Raw genomic sequence first — 23,482 nt, 5'->3', positions numbered from 1 at the left:
CCGGGTGTTCCTGTTTCCTCCCAAAGATGTGCAGGTTAGATTGATTGGCCATGCTAATTCTCCCCTTTGTGTCCCAGGATGTGTATGTTAGAGGGATCAGCAGTTTAAATGTGTGGGGTTTCGGGGATAGGGCCTGGGTGGGATTGTTGTCGGTGCAGACTCAATGGGCCGAATGGCCTCCCTCTGCACTGCGGGGTTTCTATGATTCTATTCTAGGTGAGCACTACGGTGGCAGGTCAGGGGACGGGAATGCAGTCAGAGCCACAGACCATCACGGTGGCAGATTGGCGAGGACAGAAATGCAAACAGAACCCTGTTAGCTTTTGAGACATGGTATAAGGGAGGGATCTGTCAAGACCACAATGTTAGTGCAATAAAACTAACCTCTGAAGGGGAAAATGTCAAGCTTTGAGAAGCAGCAGAAGGGCAGGTGGGTGCTACTCCTCAGAGCAGTTAGAAGAACTGCAAGGTTCTTGGGGGGGCACAGTGACATAGTGGTTAGCACTCCTGCCTCAACAATGCCAGGAACCTGGGTTCGATTCCCAGCTTGGGTCTCTACTTGTGTGGAGTTTGTACATTTTCCCCATGTCTACGTGGGTTTCCTCTGGGTGCCCCGGTTTCCTCCCATAGTCCAAAGATGTGCGGGTTAGACTGAATGGCCATGCTAAATTGACCCTCGTGTCAGGGGATTAGCAGGGTGAATATGTCGGGTTACGGGAATAAGGCCTGGGTGGGATTGTGGTTGGTGCAGACCTCGATGGGCCTCCTTCTGCACTGTGGGGATTCTGTGAAGTCAGTCTACACATCTATGAAGTACATGTGATTGGTGCAGATTCGATGGGCCGAATGGCCTCCTTCTGCATTGTAGGGATTCTATGAAGTCAGTCTATGAAGTTTATATATTTAAAATGCTAAAATTGGTCAGATTGATTAATGGAACTCCCTTGGCACGGTGGCGGGGTGTGGGGGGATCTGAATTCAGAATGATTAGGCTGCTAATTCGACACCGTAATTAACAGGTGCCGAATGAAAATTAGCAACCTGCTGGACTGTCAAACCTGCCCTAGACACTGTACCGCTGGAACATCATGACTAAAATACTCATTTACCCCTTCCATTCCACAGCGATGAAATCTCCTGGGTGAACACAAACACGGAGTGCCAATACCGGAAAAATACTATGGAAAATTTCTCTCCGAATGATTGTCCAGAAGAGTAGATGTACCCTCTGGGATCAGACTCATAGTAATGGTCAGCAACTGAGACATGAGGCTGAGGTTTGCCTGCCTCTTCAGGTTGATTAACAAGCTGTAGTGGGAGGACAGGATCACGGATAATGAGATCAAATGGACTTAGAGACCTTCTACATAGCAAACCATGACCACAAAGGTCTTTTTCTGGCATTGTACCTTCGTATCCACAAATATAACAAAATAATGTTATGTCACAGCATTCAGAAATTAATTGGCTCGTTTTGCAAGCAATTGGCAAAGGCAATTTAAATTGTTGAGCAGCAATTATTTTTTAACCTTGATCTGTAAGCAAAGTTCTTCAAGCGGAGTCCTCATGATTTCCGGAAGCTGATAGTCATCGAGGAGGCTCTCTCGCAATCCATTATACAAGTGGTAACAGCAGCCTGGCTGCACCCTAGAATACACAATAATCAAGAGCTTTAGCCGGCGTGAACAGGGTAAATAGATGGTCACCACTAGCTGCCGCTTCTCCATCTGTCAAAGATGAGCTCGCAAGTTAAAGCAGCACTGTCGTGATTATTGGCCTGTCTAGATGATGAAATATAATCCAATCCATACAGACAATGGACTGCATTTGAGTAACCTGCTGGTATCCAACATGCAGAGGGACAAAATATCGACCCATGGCTTTGCATCCTCAGCTACATATCCAGCACTCGTGTTCTTGCTCTAATAGTTTGCAAGCACTTCAGCACATTATAGTAAGTTCATAAGATATAGGAGCAGAATTAGGCCATTCAGCTCACCGAGTCTGCTCCATGGCTGATATGTTCCACATCCCCATTTTCCTGCTTTCTCTCCATAACCCTTCAACCCATTACCAATTAAAAATCTGTCTAACTCTTCCTTAAATTTACTCACTATCCCAGCATCCACCGCACTTTGGGACAGCGAATTCCAAAGGTTCACAACCTTTTGGGCAAAGTAGATCTTCCTGAACTCTGTTTTAAGTTTGCTACCCCTTATCCTAAGACTATGACCTCTTGTCCTAGAATGCCCCACAAGAGGAAGCATCTGCTCCACGTCTCCTTTATCCATACCTTTTATCATCTTATGTACCTCAATTTGATCTCCCCTCATTCTTCTAAATTCTAGTGATGCCAAACAGTTACACTCCGCAGTCTGGGGGCCTGGCTTTTATGGGTTCCAAAAATGGACAGGGGTTGCAGAAGCTGAGAAGCATTTGTTGGACTTAGTGCACTCTGGACTGTAACTCGCTATCTGAAAAGGGTGAAAGATGGGGAGACATCTCATCTATCTGACCCTTCAAGTGTCACTTGCCCTGTACGTGGCTGAATCTGCAGATTGTGCATTGGATTGATCAGCCATTGCAGAGCCCAATTCCCGTTGGGAGTTTAAGGCAAGGCATCCTCAACCCTGAGGGATTGCCCAAGACTGCGTCAGTACAAAGTGAGTTGAGTTTCGCACTGGCACGAATATTTGGTGTTGTTCACTTTGTGTTAAAGCATGAACCGATTCAAAGAACAACGAACAGCACAGCACAGGAACAGGCCCTTCAGCCCTCCAAGCCTGCACTGACCCAACTGAACTAAAACCCCCTACCTTTTCGGGGACCATATCCCTCTATTCCCATCCTATTCATGTATTTGTCCAGCCGCCCCTTAAAAGTCATTATCGTATCTGCTTCCACTACCTCCCCCGGCAGCGAGTTCCAGGTACCCACCACCCTCTGTGTAAAAAACTTGCCTTGTACATCTTCAGCTTTGCTCAAATGTCAGTTCAGGCCCCAACTCCAGATTCAGGCTATTTTTACACTGCAACCACTTTGTCAGTGTGAGGGAAAACACTTTGCACTAATAACACAGTTGTGATGTGAGTGCACCATCACTCGAATTCAGATATTCTACGGGGCTTCAGCGGAGTGGCACAGTGGTACAGTAGTTAGCACTGCTGCCTCACAGCGCCAGGGACCCGGGTTAGATTCCCGGCTTGGAGTTTGCACGTACTCCCCGTGTCTGTGTGGGTTTAATAAATAAATAAAATAAACTCCATAAGCAGCTCATTTTAACTTTGAGAATAAAACTTATATTCGCTGGAGTGTTGAGTTTCTTACATGTAGTACTAATCAGAATCTAGGATGCTGGAAAGCAGCTTAATACGCTGCAGGAGAAGAACGCAAATTTAAGATAGTCAAATGTCAGTGACTCATTACTTTAAAAAAGGCTTCAAATTAGAACAGGAAGCATCAGTGCTGTGTTGTAGAAATAACAAATACAGCAATGAGAAACTCACAGACAAGTTCCAATCAAAGCATAGCTATATTAAATGCACTGTAACGTAATATCATAGAATCATAGAAACCCTACAGTACAGAAAGAGGCCATTCAGCCCATCGAGTCTGCACCGACCACAATCCCACCCAGGCCCTACCCCCATTTCCCTACATATTTTACCCACTAATCCCTCTAACCTACGCATCTCAGGACACTAAGGGGCAATTTTTTTAGCACGGCCAATCAACCTAACCTGCACATCTTTGGACTGTGGGAGGAAACCGGAGCACCCGGAGGAAACCCACGCAGACACGAGGAGAACATAGAACAGTACAGCACAGAACAGGCCCTTCGGCCCACGATGTTGTGCTGAGCTTTATCTGAAACCAAGATCAAGCTATCCCACTCCCTATCATCCTGGTGTGCTCCATGTGCCTATCCAATAACCGCTTAAATGTTCCTAAAGTGTCTGTGACTCCACTATCACTGCAGGCAGTCCATTCCACACCCCAACCACTCTCTGCGTAAAGAACCTACCTCTGATATCCTTCCTGTATCTCCCACCATGAACCCTATAGTTATGCCCCCTTGTAATAGCTCCATCCACCCGAGGAAATAGTCTTTGAACGTTCACTCTATCTATCCCCTTCATCATTTTATAAACCTCTATTAAGTCTCCCCTCACCCTCCTCCGCTCCAGAGAGAACAGCCCTAGCTCCTTCAACCTTTCCTCATAAGACCTACCCTCCAAACCAGGCAGCATCCTGGTAAATCTCCTTTGCACTCTTTCCAGCGCTTCCACATCCTTCTTATAGTGAGGTGACCAGAACTGCACACAATATTCCAAATGTGGTCTCACCAAGGTCCTGTACAGTTGCAGCATAACCCCACGGCTCTTAAACTCCAACCCCCTGTTAATAAAAGCTAACACACTATAGGCCTGTGCAAACTCCACACAGACAGTGACCCAAGCCGGGAATCGAACCCAGGTCCCTGGAGCTGTGAAGCAACAGTGCTAACCACTGTGCTACCGTGCCGCCCGAATACTGAACACAATGACAGCTCACTGAGCTTTGTCTTGTAATAAATGAAAACAGCAAAATCCAGCTTCCATGCAGGGTTAAGAAATGACAAGGAAACCTTTTAATTCCATCATCTGGGCTCATCCAATTAGCTTGTATTAAATAAATGCTCTAGCATACTGCTGTACTATGCAAGTAGGCAACCTTTTTGATTACTTCTTTATCAGCTGCAAGCTTTCTTACATTATTTAAATGGGTGGCACAGTGGTTAGCACTGCTGCCTCAGTGCCAGGGATCCGGTTCAATTCCAGCCTTGGGTGACTCTGTGTGGAGTTTGCATGTTCTCCCCATGTCTGCGTGGGTTTCCTCCGGGTGCTCCGGTTTCCTCCCACAGTCCAAAGATGTGCATGTTCGGTGGATCGGCCATGCTAAATTGCCCCTTAGTGTCCAGGGGGCTAGCTAGGATAAATGCATGGGGTTATGGGGATAGGGCCTGGGTGGGATCGTGGTCGGTGCAGGCTCGATGGCCGAATGGCTTCCTTCTGCACTGTAGGGATTCTATGATTCTATGACAAGCATGATGGACTGAATGGCTTGCTTCCATACTGCAAACAATTCCATAAGACTTCGGGAGTCACAAACTGCCCAGTGAAAGCTGAACAGGCAGCGCGACCTTAACTGACTACGACAATTTTAGCAAAATGAACAAAAAAATACTAGTGACTCTCCAGTCCCGCCCAGTAGTCAGTGACCTTTAATTCGGCAAATACCCGTGGAGTGCAGTGTGCACTGTGGGCAGCTTGTTCCTGTGACATTTTATCTAACACGAGTTGACAGACACGCTGACTTTACCTGCCGGCTCGACCTTTCCTTTGCTTGGCATTAGCTTTGCTGACCCACTCTGCTGCCATTGTGCTGATATTGTTCTGAGTGTCAAAGTGAGTCTCCTTTATCTTTCCTCCATCAATTACATGAACCACATCATCTATGGTGATGCTGAAAGAAAAAGACAATCCCAATATTTTAAAATGAACTTTCCGCCGCGTTAAAATCATCAACTTCAACTCATTGAAACCAAAAGGGAAAATGTTGGAAAATCTCAGCAGGTCCGGCAGCATCTGGAAGGAGAGAAAAGAGCTGACGTTTCGAGTCCAGATGACCCTCTGTCAAAACTAAAAGGGTAAGAAGTTTAACAACACCAGGTTAAAGTTCAACAGGTTTATTTGGTAGCAAAAGCCACACAAGCTTTTGGAGCCTTAAGCCCCTTCTTCAGGTGAGTGGGAATTCTGAATTCCCACTCACCTGAAGAAGGGGCTTGAGGCTCCGAAAGCTTGTGTGGCCTTTGCTACCAAATAAACCTGTTGGACTTTAATCTGGTGTTGTTAAACTTCTTACTGTGTTTACCCCAGTCCAACGCCGGCATCTCCACATCAAAACTAAAAGGCACAGAAAGTGGGAGATATTTATGCTGCAGGGTGAGGGAATGAATAATGAGTCATGGCCACAAAAACCAGGGGAAAGGCTGCTAATGGCAGCCCATAGAGAGAACAGAAGGTGTGAACTGCCAAACGGCAGAGAAGTTGAAATCAGAGGCAAACTGTGACAGATGAAGATGTGGGGGCAGATGGGTGGGAGAGAGATAAAATGGAGAAAAGGGGGGAAAGGGGAAGCAAAGGGGGAGAAAAGGTAAGGCAAGGGGGGATAAAAAAGGGGAAAGAGTGGGGGAGGAAGAAAAATAAAGAAAGACAATGAAGAAATAAAAGGTAGAGAACAGTTAAAAATTAAATAAAATGAAAAAAGGAGCCGAGGTGGGATAGAGCTAATCATCCGAAGTTGTTGAATTCGATGTTGAGACCGGAAGGCTGTAAAGTGCCAAGTCGGAAGATGAGATGCTGTTCCTCCAGTTTGCGTTGAGCTTCACTGGAACATTGCAGCAGGCCAAGGACAGACATCTGGGCATGGGAGCAGGATCGTGAGATTTTTTTCAAAATATGTACTCGTATCATTTAATACATCAGGACTGGAGTAAAAGCAGAAGATGCTGGGAATACACAGAAGACGTGTTAACAACTTGCTTTTATCGAGTAGCCTTTCATGTCTCTTAACAGAACTCAGTACTTTTCAGGAGCTGATTTACTTTCAAGCACAGTACAGACAGGAAGAGAAAGGAGACAGAATGTTCCAGTTAATATGTTTCTGATGATTGCGGAGGGAGGAATGCTAGCCAAAACACAGAGAAAAATTCCAACTCCTTTTCCGGGGGATCGCTGATGCCCACCAAGCTCACAGCAACACGAGGATGGGGGACTGGCTTAATGTCTCACCTGAAGAACAACACAACAATAATTTGTATTTATTATAGTACCACTAACATCACTAAATGTCCCAAGGAGTTTCACAGCAACATTATAAAACGAAACTGGATGTTAAAACACGCAAGACAGCATTAGGGTAAATGGCCAAAAGCTTGATTCATTGAGAGAGGTTTTAAGGAGTGAGTTAAAGGGAAGACAGGTAGACAGTTCAGAGAGAGAATTTGAGAACTTGGGTCAAGCAGTTGAAGGCATGCCCACCAATGGTGAAGTAGTTCAAAATGGAGATGCTAAAGAGGCGAGAGTTACATAGAACCATAGAATCCCTACAATGCAAAAAGAGGCCATTTGGCCCATCGAGTTTGCACTGACTCTCCAACAAAGCATCGTAACCTGGCCCTCACCCCTGCCCAATCCCTTAACCCCACGCATTTACCCCACTAACCCCCCCTAACCTACACATCTTGGGACACTAAGGAGCAATTTATCATGGTCAATCCACCTAACCTGCACATCTTTGGACTGTGGGAGGAAACTGAGCACCCATGCAGACACGGGGAGAACGTTTCCACACAGACAGTAACCCAAGGCCAAAATCGAACCCGAGTCCCTGACGCTGAGAGGCAGCAGTGCTAACCACGGCGCTGCGAAATCCTGGAAGGTTGTGGAAGCTCTAGACATTTAAACATTTATTGGAGGTTTCCATTTGTTCTGGTTGGGTCCATTAAGTGCCCATTTGGAGGCCTGCACAAAAGTTGAGCACATTCTCGGTTCTACGCTGGGGAGTGTCAGCTTCGATTAGGTGTTAAGACCCTGACCAATCTTTGTGAGGGTCAAATTCCTTCCAATTTTCACCAATTGGAAGCAGTTAATGTTAATGTAAAAGCCATCACATTGTTGCACATCCATATTCCTAGGAATATAAAAGCCAGTGCACCAATCTCTCACATTCAGGGAAGGCGGAAGAAAACTCAGACTTTGAGTTAATCAAGAACAAATCCATTTCTGATATTTAATAACTCCTGCCCCCCCCACCTCTAACCTATTTCTCAGCACGAAGAGAAATTATTCAGTATGTGGCTAAAGGGAGGATCTGTGGTGCAGAGGGCAGTTCTGACAAATTTCTTCAACTCAAAACATGAATCTGTCTGCTCCCTTCTCATGTACTACTCGACTCACTATGTATGTCTGACACTTTCTATTCTTACTTTAGATTCCAACCCTTGCAGTTTTTATTTTCATTTCCTGTGTTTGGCTTAAAAGATTGGAATAATTTTTTAAAAACTATGACGTCAACCAATGTGAAACCATCCCATTCTTTCTCCAGTTTTGGATATTTGCAGAAACAGGAGTGCAGAAACCAACAAGCAACTCAAGGGGATTGGGCAAAGGCAGCCTACTTTTTACATCCGTTTACATCTTCAACTTTAAAGTTTAACGTTTATTTCTTAGTGTCACAAGTAGGCTTACATTAACACTGCAACAAAGTTACTGTGAAAATCCCCGAGTCGCCACACTCCGGCGCCAGTTCGGGTACACTGAGGGAGAATTTTGCATGACCAATGCATCTAACCAGCACATCTATCGGAGGAAACCAGAGCACCCAGAGGTAACCCAGACACGGGGAGAACGTGCAGACTCCGCACAGACGGTGACCCAAGTCGGGATTCGAACCTGGATCCCTGGCGTTGAGAGCCAGCAATGCTAACCACTGTGTCACCATGCTGCCCTATTTGCAATCTGGTTAAAAATCCTCAGATATATTTGAATTTAAGAGGCACTAGATGGGCGCGAAGGAAAAGGGAAGAAAGATACACTGACGGGGCTAGGTTAAACGGGTGGGAGCAGACTCACATGGAGAATAAATTCCAGCACAGACCAACTGGGTCACATGTGCTGTACACTTAATGTAGCTCAATTTTCAGCACTGTCCCTCTGCAATCACGGGAACACAAGCAAGTTTTCACCAATTGGAAGCAGTTAATGTTAATGTAAAAGCCATCACATTGTTGCACATCCATATTCCTAGGAATATAAAAGCCAGTGCACCAATCTCTCACATTCAGGGAAGGCGGAAGAAAACTCAGACTTTGAGTTAATCAAGAACAAATCCATTTCTGATATTTAATAACTCCTGCCCCCCCACCTCTAACCTATTTCTCAGCACGAAGAGAAATTATTCAGTATGTGGCTCAAGGGAGGATCTGTGGTGCAGAGGGCAGCTTCCCTGCCCCCCAAGCCAGAACGTCTGGGTTCAGGTCCCACTCCAGCACTTGATGGCTATAGATAATGCGACTGAGCAGGCCACAAATCAACTTGTAAACCCTTCCAACATAAGCCAATGGCAGGAGGGAAGAGCGGGAGAGATTTTAGATCAGCTATGTGTTGGAAAGAAGTTGGGAACCTCGAACATCACCATCCATAGCTCTGTGCAACATGCATGTAAAAGTCTATGTTGGTCCAGTTGGCCTGAACAGCCGTTGTTGGCCTGAATAGCTGGTGTGGACCAGCTTGATTTGATTTATTGTCACATGTATCAGTGAAAAGTATTGTTTCTTGCGTGCTATACAAAGCATACCATTCATAGAGAAGGAAACGTGAGAGTGCAGAATGTACTGTTACAGTCATAGCTAGGGTGTAGAGAAAGATCAACTTAATGCAAGGTAAGTCAATTCAAAAGTCTGACAGCAGCGGGGAAGAAGCTGTTCTTGAGTCGATTGGTACTTGACCTCAGGCTTTGTATCTTTTTCCTGACGGAAGAATGCCCAGCTCTGTGGAAGAGTCAGACTTGAGACGTGAACTGTGTTTCTCTCTCCACAGATGCTGCCAGACCTGCTGAGTTTATCCAGCATTTTGTTTCATTGTTTTCTAACATCACCTGCCGAGTGCCCGAAATGAAATGTTAGCTCTGTTTTGTTTTATTAATTCATGGATCATGGGAATCGCTGACTGGCCAGCATTTATTGCCCATCTCCAGTTCCCCAAAGGCAGTTGAGAATCAACCACATTGCTGTGGCTCTGGAGTCACATGTAGGACAAAACAGGTAAGGATGACAGATTTCTTTTCCGAAAGGACATTAATGAACCAGATGGGTTTTTCTGACAATAGACAATGGTTTCGTCATCATCAGCCGATTCTTAATTCCAGATTTTTCAAAATTGAATTCAAATTCCACCATCAGCCGTGGCAAGTTGAACTCGGGTCCACAGAACATTAGCCGAGTTTATGGATTAATAGTCTGGTGCTAATACTTTAGATGATTTAGATGATTAACTTTTACAGAAGCACCATAGAAAGCATTCTTTCTGGTTGTATCACAGCTTGGTATGGCTCCTGCTCTGCCCAAGACTGCAAGGAACTACAAAAGGTCGTGAATGTAACCCAATTCTTCACGCAAACCAGCCTCCCATCCATTGACTCTGTCTACACTTCCCGCTGCCTCGGCAAAGCAGCCAGCATAATTAAGGACCCCACACACCCCGGGCATTCTCTCTTCCACCTTCTTCCTTCGGGAAAAAGTTACAAAAGTCTGAGGTCACGTACCAACCAATTCAAGAACAGCTTCTTCCCTGCTGCTGTCAGACTTTTGAAAGGACCTACCTTGCATTAAGTTGATCTTTCTCTACACCCTAGCTATGACTGTAACACTACATTCGGCACTCTCTCATTTCCTTCTCTATGAACGGTATGCTTTGTCTGTATAGCGCGCAAGAAACAATACGTTTCACTGTATGTTAATACATGTGACAATAATAAATCAAATCAAGAAACCACTAGGCCATCTCCTCCCTAACAGAGACGCTATTTGACAGCAAAGGTGAGAGCCCATCGTGATAAGTGCAAATTACTCTATATAAAGGCAATTGTCGTTCAGGTTGGTAGAAAAAGGGTTAAGTATCAAGGGATGCAAGCTCTTTGTGTTTCAACTTTAAGAGTACAATTTGCAGAGACAGAGAGCTGAACAGCTGAATATCTGATGCTATTTGTGTACCGATCTTATGATGCAGTTCCCTCAGTTTCTGAAATGCCACTCAATATTAATGCAAAATATCAAGGGTAGAGGCAGCAGTGCCGGGTTAACGGTGACTGCTATCCACGGATGAGTTGTTTTATTGCACCTGATTTTTAAATCCAGACATTTATTTTTGTTCCAATGCTACGAGCAATGATCTGGAATCTGGTGTTTGAAAGGATGGTTGAACAAATTCAGTAGTAACTGTCAGGAGGAAATTAGATGTGTGTCATATTTCTGATTGATGATAATTCTCAGAGATAGCTCGATAATACCGCAAAAACGAAAGGGACCTGCGGGTCCTATAATGGTATCCTTTTACACTGCAATTATCATGCATCCAGCCACCAGATAGCACACAAATTCTTTCCGTGCATACAAATCCAGTCTGTAAAGACAGGAGAGTCTTTGCATTAAAAGGATTATAAGCTTTCAGAAACAACTGCCCACACACAGGTAAGCAATGATATTTCGGAGACCATTACGAGGGTTTGGCAGACAGTTTGGCAGAGAGATAATGGACCTGCATTTGAAAGAGGAAGAGAGAGTCTTCTTGGGACATGATGGATTCCACCACAATAGTTTGTCTGAGGCAGGTTAATGATGCAGCCTTTCTGCCGAACACTGGATTTTAAAAAAAAGTTCTCTCATCTACGTCCCATTGCTTTTGAGCAGATACAAGCACAAGGACATTTTTATTTCTTGATATTCTTTCACAGGATGTGGGTGTCACTGCCGTGCAAGTACTTGTTGTCCATCTTTAACTGCTCTCAAAGTGTTGGTGGAGAGCCACTTTCTTAAACTGCGGCAGCCTGCGTGGTGTGTACACCCACAATGCTGTTAACTCCATTTTGACTTATAGGGGGCGGCAGTAGCATAGTGGTATTGTCGCTCGACTAGTAATTCAGAGAACCGGGGAATTCTTTGGGGACCCGGGTTCAAATCCCACCACGGCAGATGGTGAAATTTGAATTCAATAAAAATCTGGAAATAAACATCCAATGATGACCATAAAACCACTGTCAATTGTCGTAAAAACTCAGCTGATTCACAAATGCCCTTTGGCAAAGGAAATTTGCCATCCTTACCTGGTCTACACATGACTCCAGATCCACAGCAATGCGGTTGACTCTAAAACACCCTCAGGGATAGGCAATAAATGCTGGCCCGGCCAGCAACTCCCACATCCCATGGATGAATATTAATTTAAAAAACTACAACGTCTTGCTAGGCCATTTCAGAGAGCACTTAAGAGTCAACCACATTGCTGTTAGTCCGGTGTCACATGTAGGGCAGATGGGGTAAGGATAGCAGATTTCCTTCTCTAAAGTACATTCGTGAATCAGATGGGTTTTTACAACTTTACGCCACCACATCACCCAGTTTCTAGGATTAGTTTTTTTTTAAAGGGAGACAGACTAAAAGTGAAACTCAAGAATTGATGGATTCAACCAGGCTTTGGTGAAACAACATTTAGTTAAGAATGAGTCAAGACATTCATTGCAAGATTTGATATTTAAACTGCAGCTGACAAACTATAGCAGGGGAAGAGGCAATTTGGCCACTGAACCCATTTCTACTAATAGACTGCACAATTTTCTCCAGTAAGGTGAACCAGTTAAATCATTTCATACTAAAAGCAAAATTATCTAACATGAACTGACAAATGAGGTTTAGAGATAGGTCAATAAAGATGCAGTCACAGACAAAGGGATATTTCAGATTATTTCACAATAAATGCATTTCAGCAAGAAAGAAAAATTCCAAGGGAGAAGATCCACCATCTGTGGTTAACTAAAAAAGTTAAAGATGGTGTCAAACTTAAAGAAAAGGCGTTATTAGTGTGCAAGGATAGGTGGCTGGTCAGAAGATTGTACGGAGTATAGAAAGCCTCAAAAGAATGACGAAAAGATTAATAAGGAGGGAAAAGTTAAGAGTTTGCGAGAAAGCTAGCGAGTAATATAAAGACAGGTCGGAAGATATTTTAAAAAGTTAACAAAATGACTGTTGGCCTTGTAAAGAGAGTGTCTGGGGAATTAATAATGGAAAATAACGAGAAGTAGGTGAATTGAACAGGTATTTTGCATGGTCTTCACTGCAATGCGTTCAAGCAACATCCCCCAGAAATGGTTGTAAGGGAGGGAGGAACACAGGAAAGTTGCGATCACCAGGGAGGTGATACTGAGTAAATTGTTGGAGCTGTGGGCTGACAAGTCCCCAGGTCCTGATGTGCTTCATACGAGAATCTTAAAAGAAGTGATTAGCAAGATAGTTGATGCGTTGGTTTGAAATTTCCAAAGTTGCTTAGATTCGGGTACAGTTCAGTTCGATTGGAAAGTGGCAAAAAAAACCTATATTCAAAAAGGGAAGGGGGCAGGAAGCAGAAAACAACAGGTCAGTGAGCCTAACATCTGTCACAGGGAAAATGTTAGAACCTATTGTCAAAGATGTTATAACAGGGCATTAAGATAAATTTAAGATAATCAGGCAGAGTCTGTGAAAGGGAAATCATGTTTAACCAATTTATTGGAGTTCATTGATGGAGTAACATTGGTGGATAAAGGTGAACTGGTGGATGTACTGTACTTAGATTTCACAAAGGCATTTGATAAGGTGCCACGTCAAAGGTTACTGTGGAAAAATTAAAGCTCGGGGCTAACATATTGGCATGGATAGAAGATTGGCTAGCTGACAGGAAACAAGAGTGGTCACAAATGGTTCATTTTCTGGTCGACAAAATATTGTGAGTGGTGTGTCACAGGCCCTCAACCTTGTGCAATTAAAATTTTTATATTCATTCAAAGGGATGTCACTGGATAAGCAAGTATTATTGCTCATCCGTAATTGCCCTGGAGAAGGTGGTGGCAAGCTGTCTTCTTGAACCGCTGCAGTCCATGTGATTTGGGTACACTCAGAGCACTGCCAGGGAGGGAGCTCCAGAATTTTAACCCAGCGACAGTGAAGGAACGGCGATATATTTCCAAGTCAGGATGTGGAGGGGAACTTCAAGATGGTGGTGTTCCCAGGTGTCTGCTGCCCTTCTCCTTCTAGATGGCAGCGGTCATGGGTTTGAAAAGTGTTGTCTAAGGAGCCTGGGTGAGTTCCAGCAGCGCATCTTGTAGGTGGTAATACCTACTGCTGTTACTGTGTGTTGATGGTGGAGGGAGTGGATGCTTGTGGATGGGGTGTCAATCAAAGGGGCTGCTTTGCACTGGATGGTGTCAAGCTTCTTGAATGTTGTTGGAACTGCACACATCCAAACAAGGGGAGAATATTCCATCACACTTCTGACTTGTACCGTATAGATTGTGTGGTCGGATTTGGGAGAGTCAGGGGGTGAGTTACTCACTGTTAAGTGACTTGGATGAAAGGACCAAAGATATCATTGCTAAATTTGCTATTGACGCAAAGATGAATAGGAAAGTAAGCCATGAAGAGGACATAAGGAGGCTACAAAGGGATACAGATGGATTGAGAGTGGGCAAAAAATCTGGCAAATGGAGTATTATGTGGGCAAATGTGAAACTGCCCATTTTGACAGGAAGAATAAAAAATCCTAATCATCTAAATGATGAGAGATTGCAGAGCTCTGAGAGGCAGAGGGACTTGGGTGCCCCAGTGGATGAATCACAAAAGGTTGGATGCAGTACCACAAGCAATTCAGAGAGACAATAGAATGCTATCACTTAGCAGAACGGGAATTTAATTCAAAAACATTATGCTTCAGTTACACAGTGAATTGGTGAAACCACATCTGGAGTAATATGTGCGCTATTAGTCTCCAGGATGTCAATGCACTGGAAACAGTTCTAAGAAGGTTGACTGGTCTAACACCTGGAATGGGAAGGTTGTTTTATGAGGAAAGGTTGAACAGGTTAGGCTTGTATCCATTGGAGTTTAGAAAAGTAAGAGGCAACTTGATTGAAACATGCGAGATTCTGAGGTTTCTTGACAAGGTAGATCTGGAAAGGATGTTTCCTCTTGTGGCGGAATCTAGAATTAGGGGTCACTGTTTAAAAAATATGGATGCCCATTTGAGACAGTGATGTGTAGAAATGTGTTCACTCAGTGGGTCACGAGTCTTTGGAACTCTCTTCCTCAAAAGGATGTGGAAGCAGAGTCTTTGAATATTTGATGGCAGAGTTGGATAGATCCTTGATAAGCAAGGGGGTGAAAGGTTATTGGGGGTAGGTGGGAATGTGAATTGAGGTTACAATCAGGTCAGTCAAGACCTTATTGAAGGGAGAAGCAGACTTGATGGGCCGAGTGGCCTTCGTCTGCTCCTAATTCATATAAAAATAATGATTTTTAAAATTTATTATTGTCACATATATTGGGATACAGTGAAAAGTATTGTTTCTTGGGAGCTACACAGACAAAATATACCGTTCATAGAGTACATAGGGGAGAAGGAAAGGAGAGGGTGCAGAACGTTATGTTATCTAGGGTGTGGAGAAAGATCAGCTTAATATAAGGTAAGTCCATTCAAAGGTCTGAAGGGGAAAGGATAGACAAACAAGTCAAATAAAAGCAAAATACTGCAAATGCTGGAGATCTGAAATAAAAGCAAAGTGTTGGAAATACTGAGTAGGTTTGGCAGCATCAGAACCATTAGGAAAGCTCAGAGAATGCTTTAATGGGTAGAAGAAAGGACAACCCAAAGGGTTTTAAAAAAAATATCTAAAAGAGCAAGAGAATAAGCAAGAGAAGGATGTGGAAAAGATTGAAAGGGTGCAGAGGAGATTTACAAGGATGTTGCCTGGATTGAGTGGCATGCCTTATGAGGATAGGCTGAGGGAGCTCGGTCTTTTCTCCTTGGAGAGATGTAGGATGAGAGGAGACCTATTAGAGGTATATAAGATGTTGAGAGGCATAGATCGGGTGGATTCTCAGAGGCTTTTTCCCAGGGTGGAAATGGCTGCTACGAGAGGACACAGGTTTAAGGTGCTGGGGGGTAGGTACAAGGGAGATGTTAGGGGTAAGTTTTTCACACAGAGGGTGGTGGGCGAGTGGAATCGGCTGCCGTCAGTGGTGGTGGAGGCAAACTCAATAGGGTCTTTTAAGAGACTCCTGGATGAGAACATGGGACTTAATAGGATGGAGTGTTATAGGTAGGCCTAAAAGGTAGGGATATGTTCGGCACAACTTGTGGGGCCGAAGGGCCTGTTTTGTGCTGTAGTTTTCTATGTTTCAATGAGTCATACTGGACTCAACACATTAACTCTCTTTCTCTCTGCCCCGATGCTGCCAGATCTGCTGAATTTTTACTATACTTTGTTTTTATTATGGCAGTTAGCATTAATTGACAATCTAGCACCAGCACAGGCAAAATGGCCTAATTCTGAGCTATTGGTGAACTCAGAGCGGGACCAAATTACCCCCCATAGAAACATAAAGCCCGCAGCAAGGAAACTTGTACCTCACGAGCTGCAGATCTCCTCGGGACATTTGTGGCTGTGGAAAGCACTATCTATCGTTTTATTGATGCATCTTGTAGAGAGCTCAACCTTGCTAACGTTCAGCATCATCAAAGGATTTCAGTTGAATGCAGCATTGCTTAAAGATTGTGGCATTAGGGCAGGTTTACTGAGAAACAGACCGGAGAGAACTCCAAGAAATTCCATATGCTCAAAACCTCATGAAAGTTTGAAGGCAAAACCAAAAATGTGAATGCACTTAAGAGGGAATTTTCAGGAACTTGTCAGGGAACAGAACACCTCATCACTTCAGCCCGAGCAAATGGAATTTCAAAACAGTCATTTGCAGAACAAATCACCCACTGTGCCCGCAACAATACAAGTTCCATTACCTTGTCTCTGCAATGTTGGTAGCAATTACAATCTTGCGAACTCCCGGAGGTGGCTTCTTGAAAACCTGAGAATATAACCATACTAAATTATACCCAGTCTCCTGCATTTCCAACAGTCAAACCATTACCCGCTGACAGCATATAATTTAATCGTAAAGTGAAGTGATCAGAAATAGGATTCACTGCTTCAGATGATTCAATCATTTCTCCTACTAATGCTTGAAGCTAAAGAGATATACATTATTAGTCAGAAAATGATAGCTGTTGATTTTTTTTTCCTGCAAAAGTTTGAGAAATGCAACACAGGCGAATTTAGCTGGTCCAATATCTTTGCCTGCTGACCAACAAATATGTCTTATAGTCACATTAAGATGGCATACAATTTTTCTTCTTATTCAGAGTGGTACGTTTGCAGATTTATACAGAAATGGTCACTAACACAAAGAGCTTAAGGCACTTGCTTTGCTATCGACAGATCAGTGAAAGCTGTGCCGATTATAAGACAAGAGAGACCAGATGTATGTCTCAGGGAGACTTTGGGGGCAAACAGGCAACCTAGAGCTTAAAATAAGTGTGATGCTTTTCTCATTGTTTACGTGGGCTGGAGAAGCAATCCTGGAAATTTTTATGTGTCATTGTGCACGCAGGCAAAAATGTTCTTTGATTTCTTGTTGGATGCGAAAGACAAGGCATCTCTTGTGATCATCTTCCCTGCAGGAAGACACGAAGACAGATCGTTCATCATCCAATAGTAAAGGAAGCCCTGAGCCAAACCTTGCTATCACTTACAGATTTCCATGCTTTCAATTAAAGAAGAACAAGCACAATAAGTGGCACAAGCTGCTGTGTTCCAATATTGTTTAGGAATCATTTGTACAATGAAGCCAAAACTGCTGGCATCTAACGGAGTAAGGAAACAATTTGCTTTTATTCAACCATTAACAGCTGATAACTTGCATTTACGAGCAGGATGCAGGGCCATTTGCAACAATGTCCCTCCAACGTGCACTAACCCTGCTCTGAGAGACCACTTCTCACAGTGTGAAATGTTACCTTACATGTCAGCATCTGCTGTATGGGACATGGGTCTCTCTGCACAGCAACATGTCACAACACTGCACCACCCATTTAATGAACACCATGTAGAGGAGACTGCAAAGGGAATCACACATGACCATATGGCAAACAAGCCTTAAGATGCATCAGAAAACATAAACTCGGTTTGTTCTCACTGGAACGATGGAGATTGAGGGGTGACCTGAAAGAGGTTTACAAGATTATGAGTGGCATGGGCAGAGTGGATAGTCAGATGGTCTTTCCTAGGGTAGAAAAGTCAAGTACTAGGGGACATAGGTTTAAGGTGCGTGGAGAAAAGTTTAGAGATGTGCGAGAGTTTTTTTTTTACACAGAGGGTGATGAATGTCTGCCCGGGGAGGTGGTGGGACCAAGTATGATAGCGGCATTTAAGGGGCATCTAGACGGATACATGGATAGGATGGGAATGGAAGGATATGGACTCCGTAAGTGCGTACAGTTTTAGTTTAGGCAGGCATCATGATCGGCACAGGCTTGGAGGGCTGAAGGGCTGTTCCTGTGCTGTACTGTTCTTTGAATACATGGCAAATAAAGCCAGGGAAATGGACTAGACATGTTTAGCACAGCAAAGGACTATTCAGTCCATCATACCAGTGCAAACTCTTTCAAGGAGCTATCAAATTAATCCCACTCCCCTGTTTTCCCATAGCAGAGAAAAGGTTAACATAGAAATGGTCAAACTGCTTAGGGCAGAGTAGAGAACAATTGCTTCCAGTAGCAGAAGGGTCAGGAGCCAGAAAATAAATTGAAGTGAAAGCAGAGAATGCTGGAAATACTCAGTAGGTTAAGCAACATCTGTGGAGGGAGAAACACGACCATAGAATAACCCCTCCGGCAGGAGACCATTCAGCCCATAGAGCCTGTACCAACTCTCTGAAAAAGTGTCTATCCAGGCCCACCTCCACCTATCGTCTTTGGACTGTGGGAGGAAACCGGAGCACCCGGAGGAAACTCACGCAGACACGGGGAGAACATGCAAACTCCACACAGTTAGTGATCCAAGCCGGGAATCGAACCCGGGTCCCTGGAGCAGTGAGGCAGCAGTGCTAACCACTGTGCTACCGTGCCGCCCAACAGCGTTAAGATTCAGGTCTGATGAAAGGTCACAAAAATGAGAGCGTTGTTTCTCTCTCCTCCAGATGCCGCCTGACCTGTTGAGCATTTCCAGCATTTTCTGATTTTGTTTCAGATTTTCAGCATCCGCAGTATTCGACTTTTTAACAGGTTTAAGGTGGCAGCCAAACCCTTTCTTCACACAGTGAGCTGTGAAGGTCTGGAATGTGCTGCCGAAAAGGAGCGATGGAAGCACATTCAATTGATTTTAAAAGGAAAGAACAAAGAAAATTACAGCACAGGCCCTCCAAGCCTGCACCGACCATGCTGCCTGACTGAACTAAAGCCCCCTACCCTTCCGGGGATCATATCCCTCCATTCCCATCCTTTTCATGTATTTGTCAAGATGCCCTTTAAAACTATCGTATCTGCTTCCACTACCTCCCCTGGCAGCGACCACCACCCTGTGTGTAAAAAAACTCACCTCGTACATCCCCTTTAAACCTTGCCCCTCGCACCTTAAACCTGTGCCCCCTAGTAATTGACTCTTCCACCCTGGGAAAAAGCTTCTGACGATCCACTCTGTCCATGCCCCTCATAATCTTGTAGACTTCTATCAGGTCGCTCCTCAACCTCCGTCATTCCAGAAAATGGCTACACGTTTGAAGGGGTCTAATTGGACAGTTCTTTCATAAAGCCAGCACTGGATGATGGGCCAGATGACAGGCTGAGGATTTACGTTTGCTCTGGACAACCTTAAACTGAGACGAGCAACAAAATGGTGGCTTTGATCAGGAAATTTGTCTCGGGTGGACAAAAAAGGCAGTTCATTATTAAGAAAGCAGGCTTTTTAAACCCTTGAAATAATTGCTGATGAGGTGAGGAATAGAGATATTGTAAGGGTCAGCACCCTTCACTGTGGTCTACCATACCTCTGTCTGATTCACCGACGGCATAAGCGAGTGAAGAGGAATAATCACAAATCGATCTGGGGAAATAAAATATTAGTGAATTAAAAAGCAATTCTACCCAACAAATTACACTTAGACACCTGACCGCGCACACGCACGCACACACACACACACACACACAGATCCCTGAATGTGAGCACCAACTCACCAATATAAAACGGGAGCATCTACAAGGAATGTCAACACCAGCATGAACTTTCTAAAAGTGTCTCACCACTTGGAACCACTATAGTTACATGGGTAAGATGGACATCGAGGGATATGGGCCAAGTAGGGTCAATTGGGACTCGCTTAGTCGTAAAAACTGGGCGGCATGGACAAGTTGGCCTGTTATCCATGCTGTAAACCTCTAACACTTGGATTAAATTACATGGATTAAATGCGCAGAGGAACAGCAGGAAGCCATTCAGCCCATCAAACCTATTCTGCCCTTCATTGGTATCACAAATGATCTGTATTCTAACTCAATCCATACCCCTTGGCTCCATATACCTCAATACCATATTGTCAAATGTGATTTATGTGACAAGAGGGCAGCACAGTGGTTAGCACTACTGTCTCATAGCGCCAGGGACCCGGGTTTGATTCCTGACTTGAGTCACTGCCTGTGTGGAGTCTGCACATTCTCCCCGTGTCTGCGTGGGTTTCCTCCGGGTGCTCCGGTTTCCTCCCACAGTCCGAAAGACGTGCTGGTTAGGTGCATTGGCCATGCTAAATTCTCCCTCTGTGTACCGGAACAGGCGCCGCAGTGTGGCGACGAGGGGATTTTCACAGAAACTTCATTGCAGTGTTAATGTAAGCCTACTTATGACACTGACAAATAAACTGTAAAACTTTAAAAAGGTTCTGTGCACCCAAGGAAATGCATTTCACTGACAGTTTGCTAAATTTAATCACAGATCTTGAATTTCCAGTGACAGGCCAGTATTTAAATGAATACAACACAACTGGATTGCCTCTATCGAAATAGTGGAAGAGAAAAATGTGCGCTTGTTATGATTATGAAACTGACAGAATTCACGGAAATAGAATGAATTCTTGATGGTTCCACTTCACCCAACTCGCTGAAGAAAAGCCTCATTCTGTAAAGGCGCGTGTCCGTGGGAAATACTGCCGCCATTTCAAACTCTGATCACAAACCGAGCGAAGCAGGATATACTGCGGAAACGTGATCATTCACTATCACTGTTCTCACTCTCAACCACCCCTGCCAAAGTTGGGGATGAGAGACAGATAGAGAGGCGGGGCGGGGGGAGCGGGAGAGAGAGACGGGACGCGGGAGCGGGGGAGAGAGAGACGGGACGGGGGAGCGGGAGAGAGAGACGGGACGGGGGAGCGGGAGAGTGAGACGGGACGGGGGAGCGGGAGAGAGAGACGGGGCGGGGGGAGCGGGAGAGAGAGACGGGGCGGGGGGAGCGGGAGAGAGAGACGGGACGGGGGAGCGGGCGAGAGAGACGGGACGGGGAGCGGGCGAGAGAGACGGGACGGGGAGCGGGAGAGAGAGACGGGACGGGGGAGCGGGAGAGAGAGACGGGACGGGGGAGCGGGAGAGAGAGACGGGGCGGGGGGAGCGGGAGAGAGAGACGGGACGGGGGAGCGGGAGAGAGAGACGGGACGGGGGAGCGGGAGAGAGAGACGGGACGGGGGAGCGGGCGAGAGAGACGGGACGGGGGAGCGGGCGAGAGAGACGGGACGGGGGAGCGGGCGAGAGAGACGGGACGGGGGAGCGGGCGAGAGAGACGGGACGGGGGAGCGGGCGAGAGAGACGGGACGGGGGAGCGGGCGAGAGAGACGGGACGGGGGAGCGGGCGAGAGAGACGGGACGGGGGAGCGGGCGAGAGAGACGGGACGGGGGAGCGGGGGAGAGAGACGGGACGGGGGAGCGGGCGAGAGAGACGGGACGGGGGAGCGGGGGAGAGAGACGGGACGGGGCAGCGGGGGAGAGAGACGGGACGGGGCAGCGGGGGAGAGAGACGGGACGGGGCAGCGGGAGAGAGAGACGGGACGGGGCAGCGGGAGAGAGAGACGGGACGGGGCAGCGGGAGAGAGAGACGGGACGGGGCAGCGGGAGAGAGAGACGGGACGGGGCAGCGGGAGAGAGAGACGGGACGGGGCAGCGGGAGAGAGAGACGGGACGGGGCAGCGGGAGAGAGAGACGGGACGGGGCAGCGGGAGAGAGAGACGGGACGGGGCAGCGGGAGAGAGAGACGGGACGGGGCAGCGGGAGAGAGAGACGGGACGGGGCAGCGGGAGAGAGAGACGGGACGGGGCAGCGGGAGAGAGAGACGGGACGGGGCAGCGGGAGAGAGAGACGGGACGGGGCAGCGGGAGAGAGAGACGGGACGGGGCAGCGGGAGAGAGAGACGGGACGGGGCAGCGGGAGAGAGAGACGGGACGGGGCAGCGGGAGAGAGAGACGGGACGGGGCAGCGGGAGAGAGAGACGGGACGGGGCAGCGGGAGAGAGAGACGGGACGGGGCAGCGGGAGAGAGAGACGGGACGGGGCAGCGGGAGAGAGAGACGGGGACGGGGCAGCGGGGAGAGAGAGACGGGGACGGGGCAGCGGGAGAGAGAGACGGGACGGGGCAGCGGGAGAGAGAGACGGGACGGGGCAGCGGGAGAGAGAGACGGGACGGGGGCAGCGGGAGAGAGAGACGGGACGGGGCAGCGGGAGAGAGAGACGGGACGGGGCAGCGGGAGAGAGAGACGGGACGGGGCAGCGGGAGAGAGAGACGGGACGGGGCAGCGGGAGAGAGAGACGGGACGGGGCAGCGGGAGAGAGAGACGGGACGGGGCAGCGGGAGAGAGAGACGGGACGGGGCAGCGGGAGAGAGAGACGGGACGGGGGGGGGGGACGGGGGGGGCAGCGGGAGAGAGAGACGGGACGGGGCAGGCGGGAGGGAGGGGGGGGGGGGGGCGGGACGGGGCAGGGAGAGAGAGGAGACGGGACGGGGCAGCGGGGAGAGGAGAGACGGGTCGGGGACGGGGCAGCGGGAGAGAGAGACGGGACGGGGCAGCGGGAGAGAGAGACGGGACGGGGCAGCGGGAGAGAGAGACGGGACGGGGCAGCGGGAGAGAGAGACGGGACGGGGCAGCGGGAGAGAGAGACGGGACGGGGCAGCGGGAGAGAGAGACGGGACGGGGCAGCGGGAGAGAGAGACGGGACGGGGCAGCGGGAGAGAGAGACGGGACGGGGCAGCGGGAGAGAGAGACGGGACGGGGGAAGCGGGGGAGAGAGACGGGACGGGGGAACGGTGAGAGAGACGGGACGGGGGAGCGGGAGAGAGAGACGGGACGGGGAGCGGGAGTGTGAGACGGGACGGGGAGCGGGAGAGAGAGACGGGACGGGGGAGCGGGAGAGAGAGACGGGACGGGGGACGGGAGAGAGAGACGGGGACGGGGGAGCGGAGAGAGAGACGGGACGGGGCAGCGGGAGAGAGAGACGGGACGGGGCAGAGGGAGAGAGAGACGGGACGGGGAGCGGGAGAGAGAGACGGGACGGGGCAGCGGGAGAGAGAGACGGGACGGGGAGGCGGGAGAGAGAGACGGGGCGGGGCAGCGGTAGAGAGAGACGGGACGGGGCAGCGGGAGAGAGAGACGGGACGGGGCAGCGGGAGAGAGAGACGGGACGGGGCAGCGGGAGAGAGAGACGGGACGGGGCAGCGGGAGAGAGAGACGGGACGGGGCAGCGGGAGAGAGAGACGGGACGGGGCAGCGGGAG

At 47.4% G+C, this 23,482-nt stretch overlaps 1 protein-coding gene across 3 annotated transcripts in view; it reads right to left on the bottom strand.

Annotated features, from left to right (window-relative positions):
* The window catches only part of dhx36 (DEAH (Asp-Glu-Ala-His) box polypeptide 36), a 96,669-nt gene that overhangs the window by 28,911 nt on the left and 44,276 nt on the right, over window positions 1-23,482 (bottom strand). For all 3 annotated transcript variants that reach the window (XM_078204726.1, XM_078204735.1, XM_078204744.1), the window contains 4 exons: window positions 19,724-19,779; window positions 16,644-16,708; window positions 5,362-5,505; window positions 1,530-1,647 (listed from right to left, as the gene is read on the bottom strand). In XM_078204726.1, coding sequence (XP_078060852.1) covers window positions 1,530-1,647; window positions 5,362-5,505; window positions 16,644-16,708; window positions 19,724-19,779 — 383 coding nt within the window. The remainder of the gene's footprint in view (window positions 1-1,529; window positions 1,648-5,361; window positions 5,506-16,643; window positions 16,709-19,723; window positions 19,780-23,482) is intronic.

Source organism: Mustelus asterias, chromosome 3 (assembly GCF_964213995.1).
Source record: "Mustelus asterias chromosome 3, sMusAst1.hap1.1, whole genome shotgun sequence".
NCBI classification, from domain to species: Eukaryota; Metazoa; Chordata; class Chondrichthyes; order Carcharhiniformes; family Triakidae; genus Mustelus; species Mustelus asterias.
Note: the sequence above shows the minus strand (reverse complement) of the source record. Positions and strands in the feature narration are given on the sequence as shown.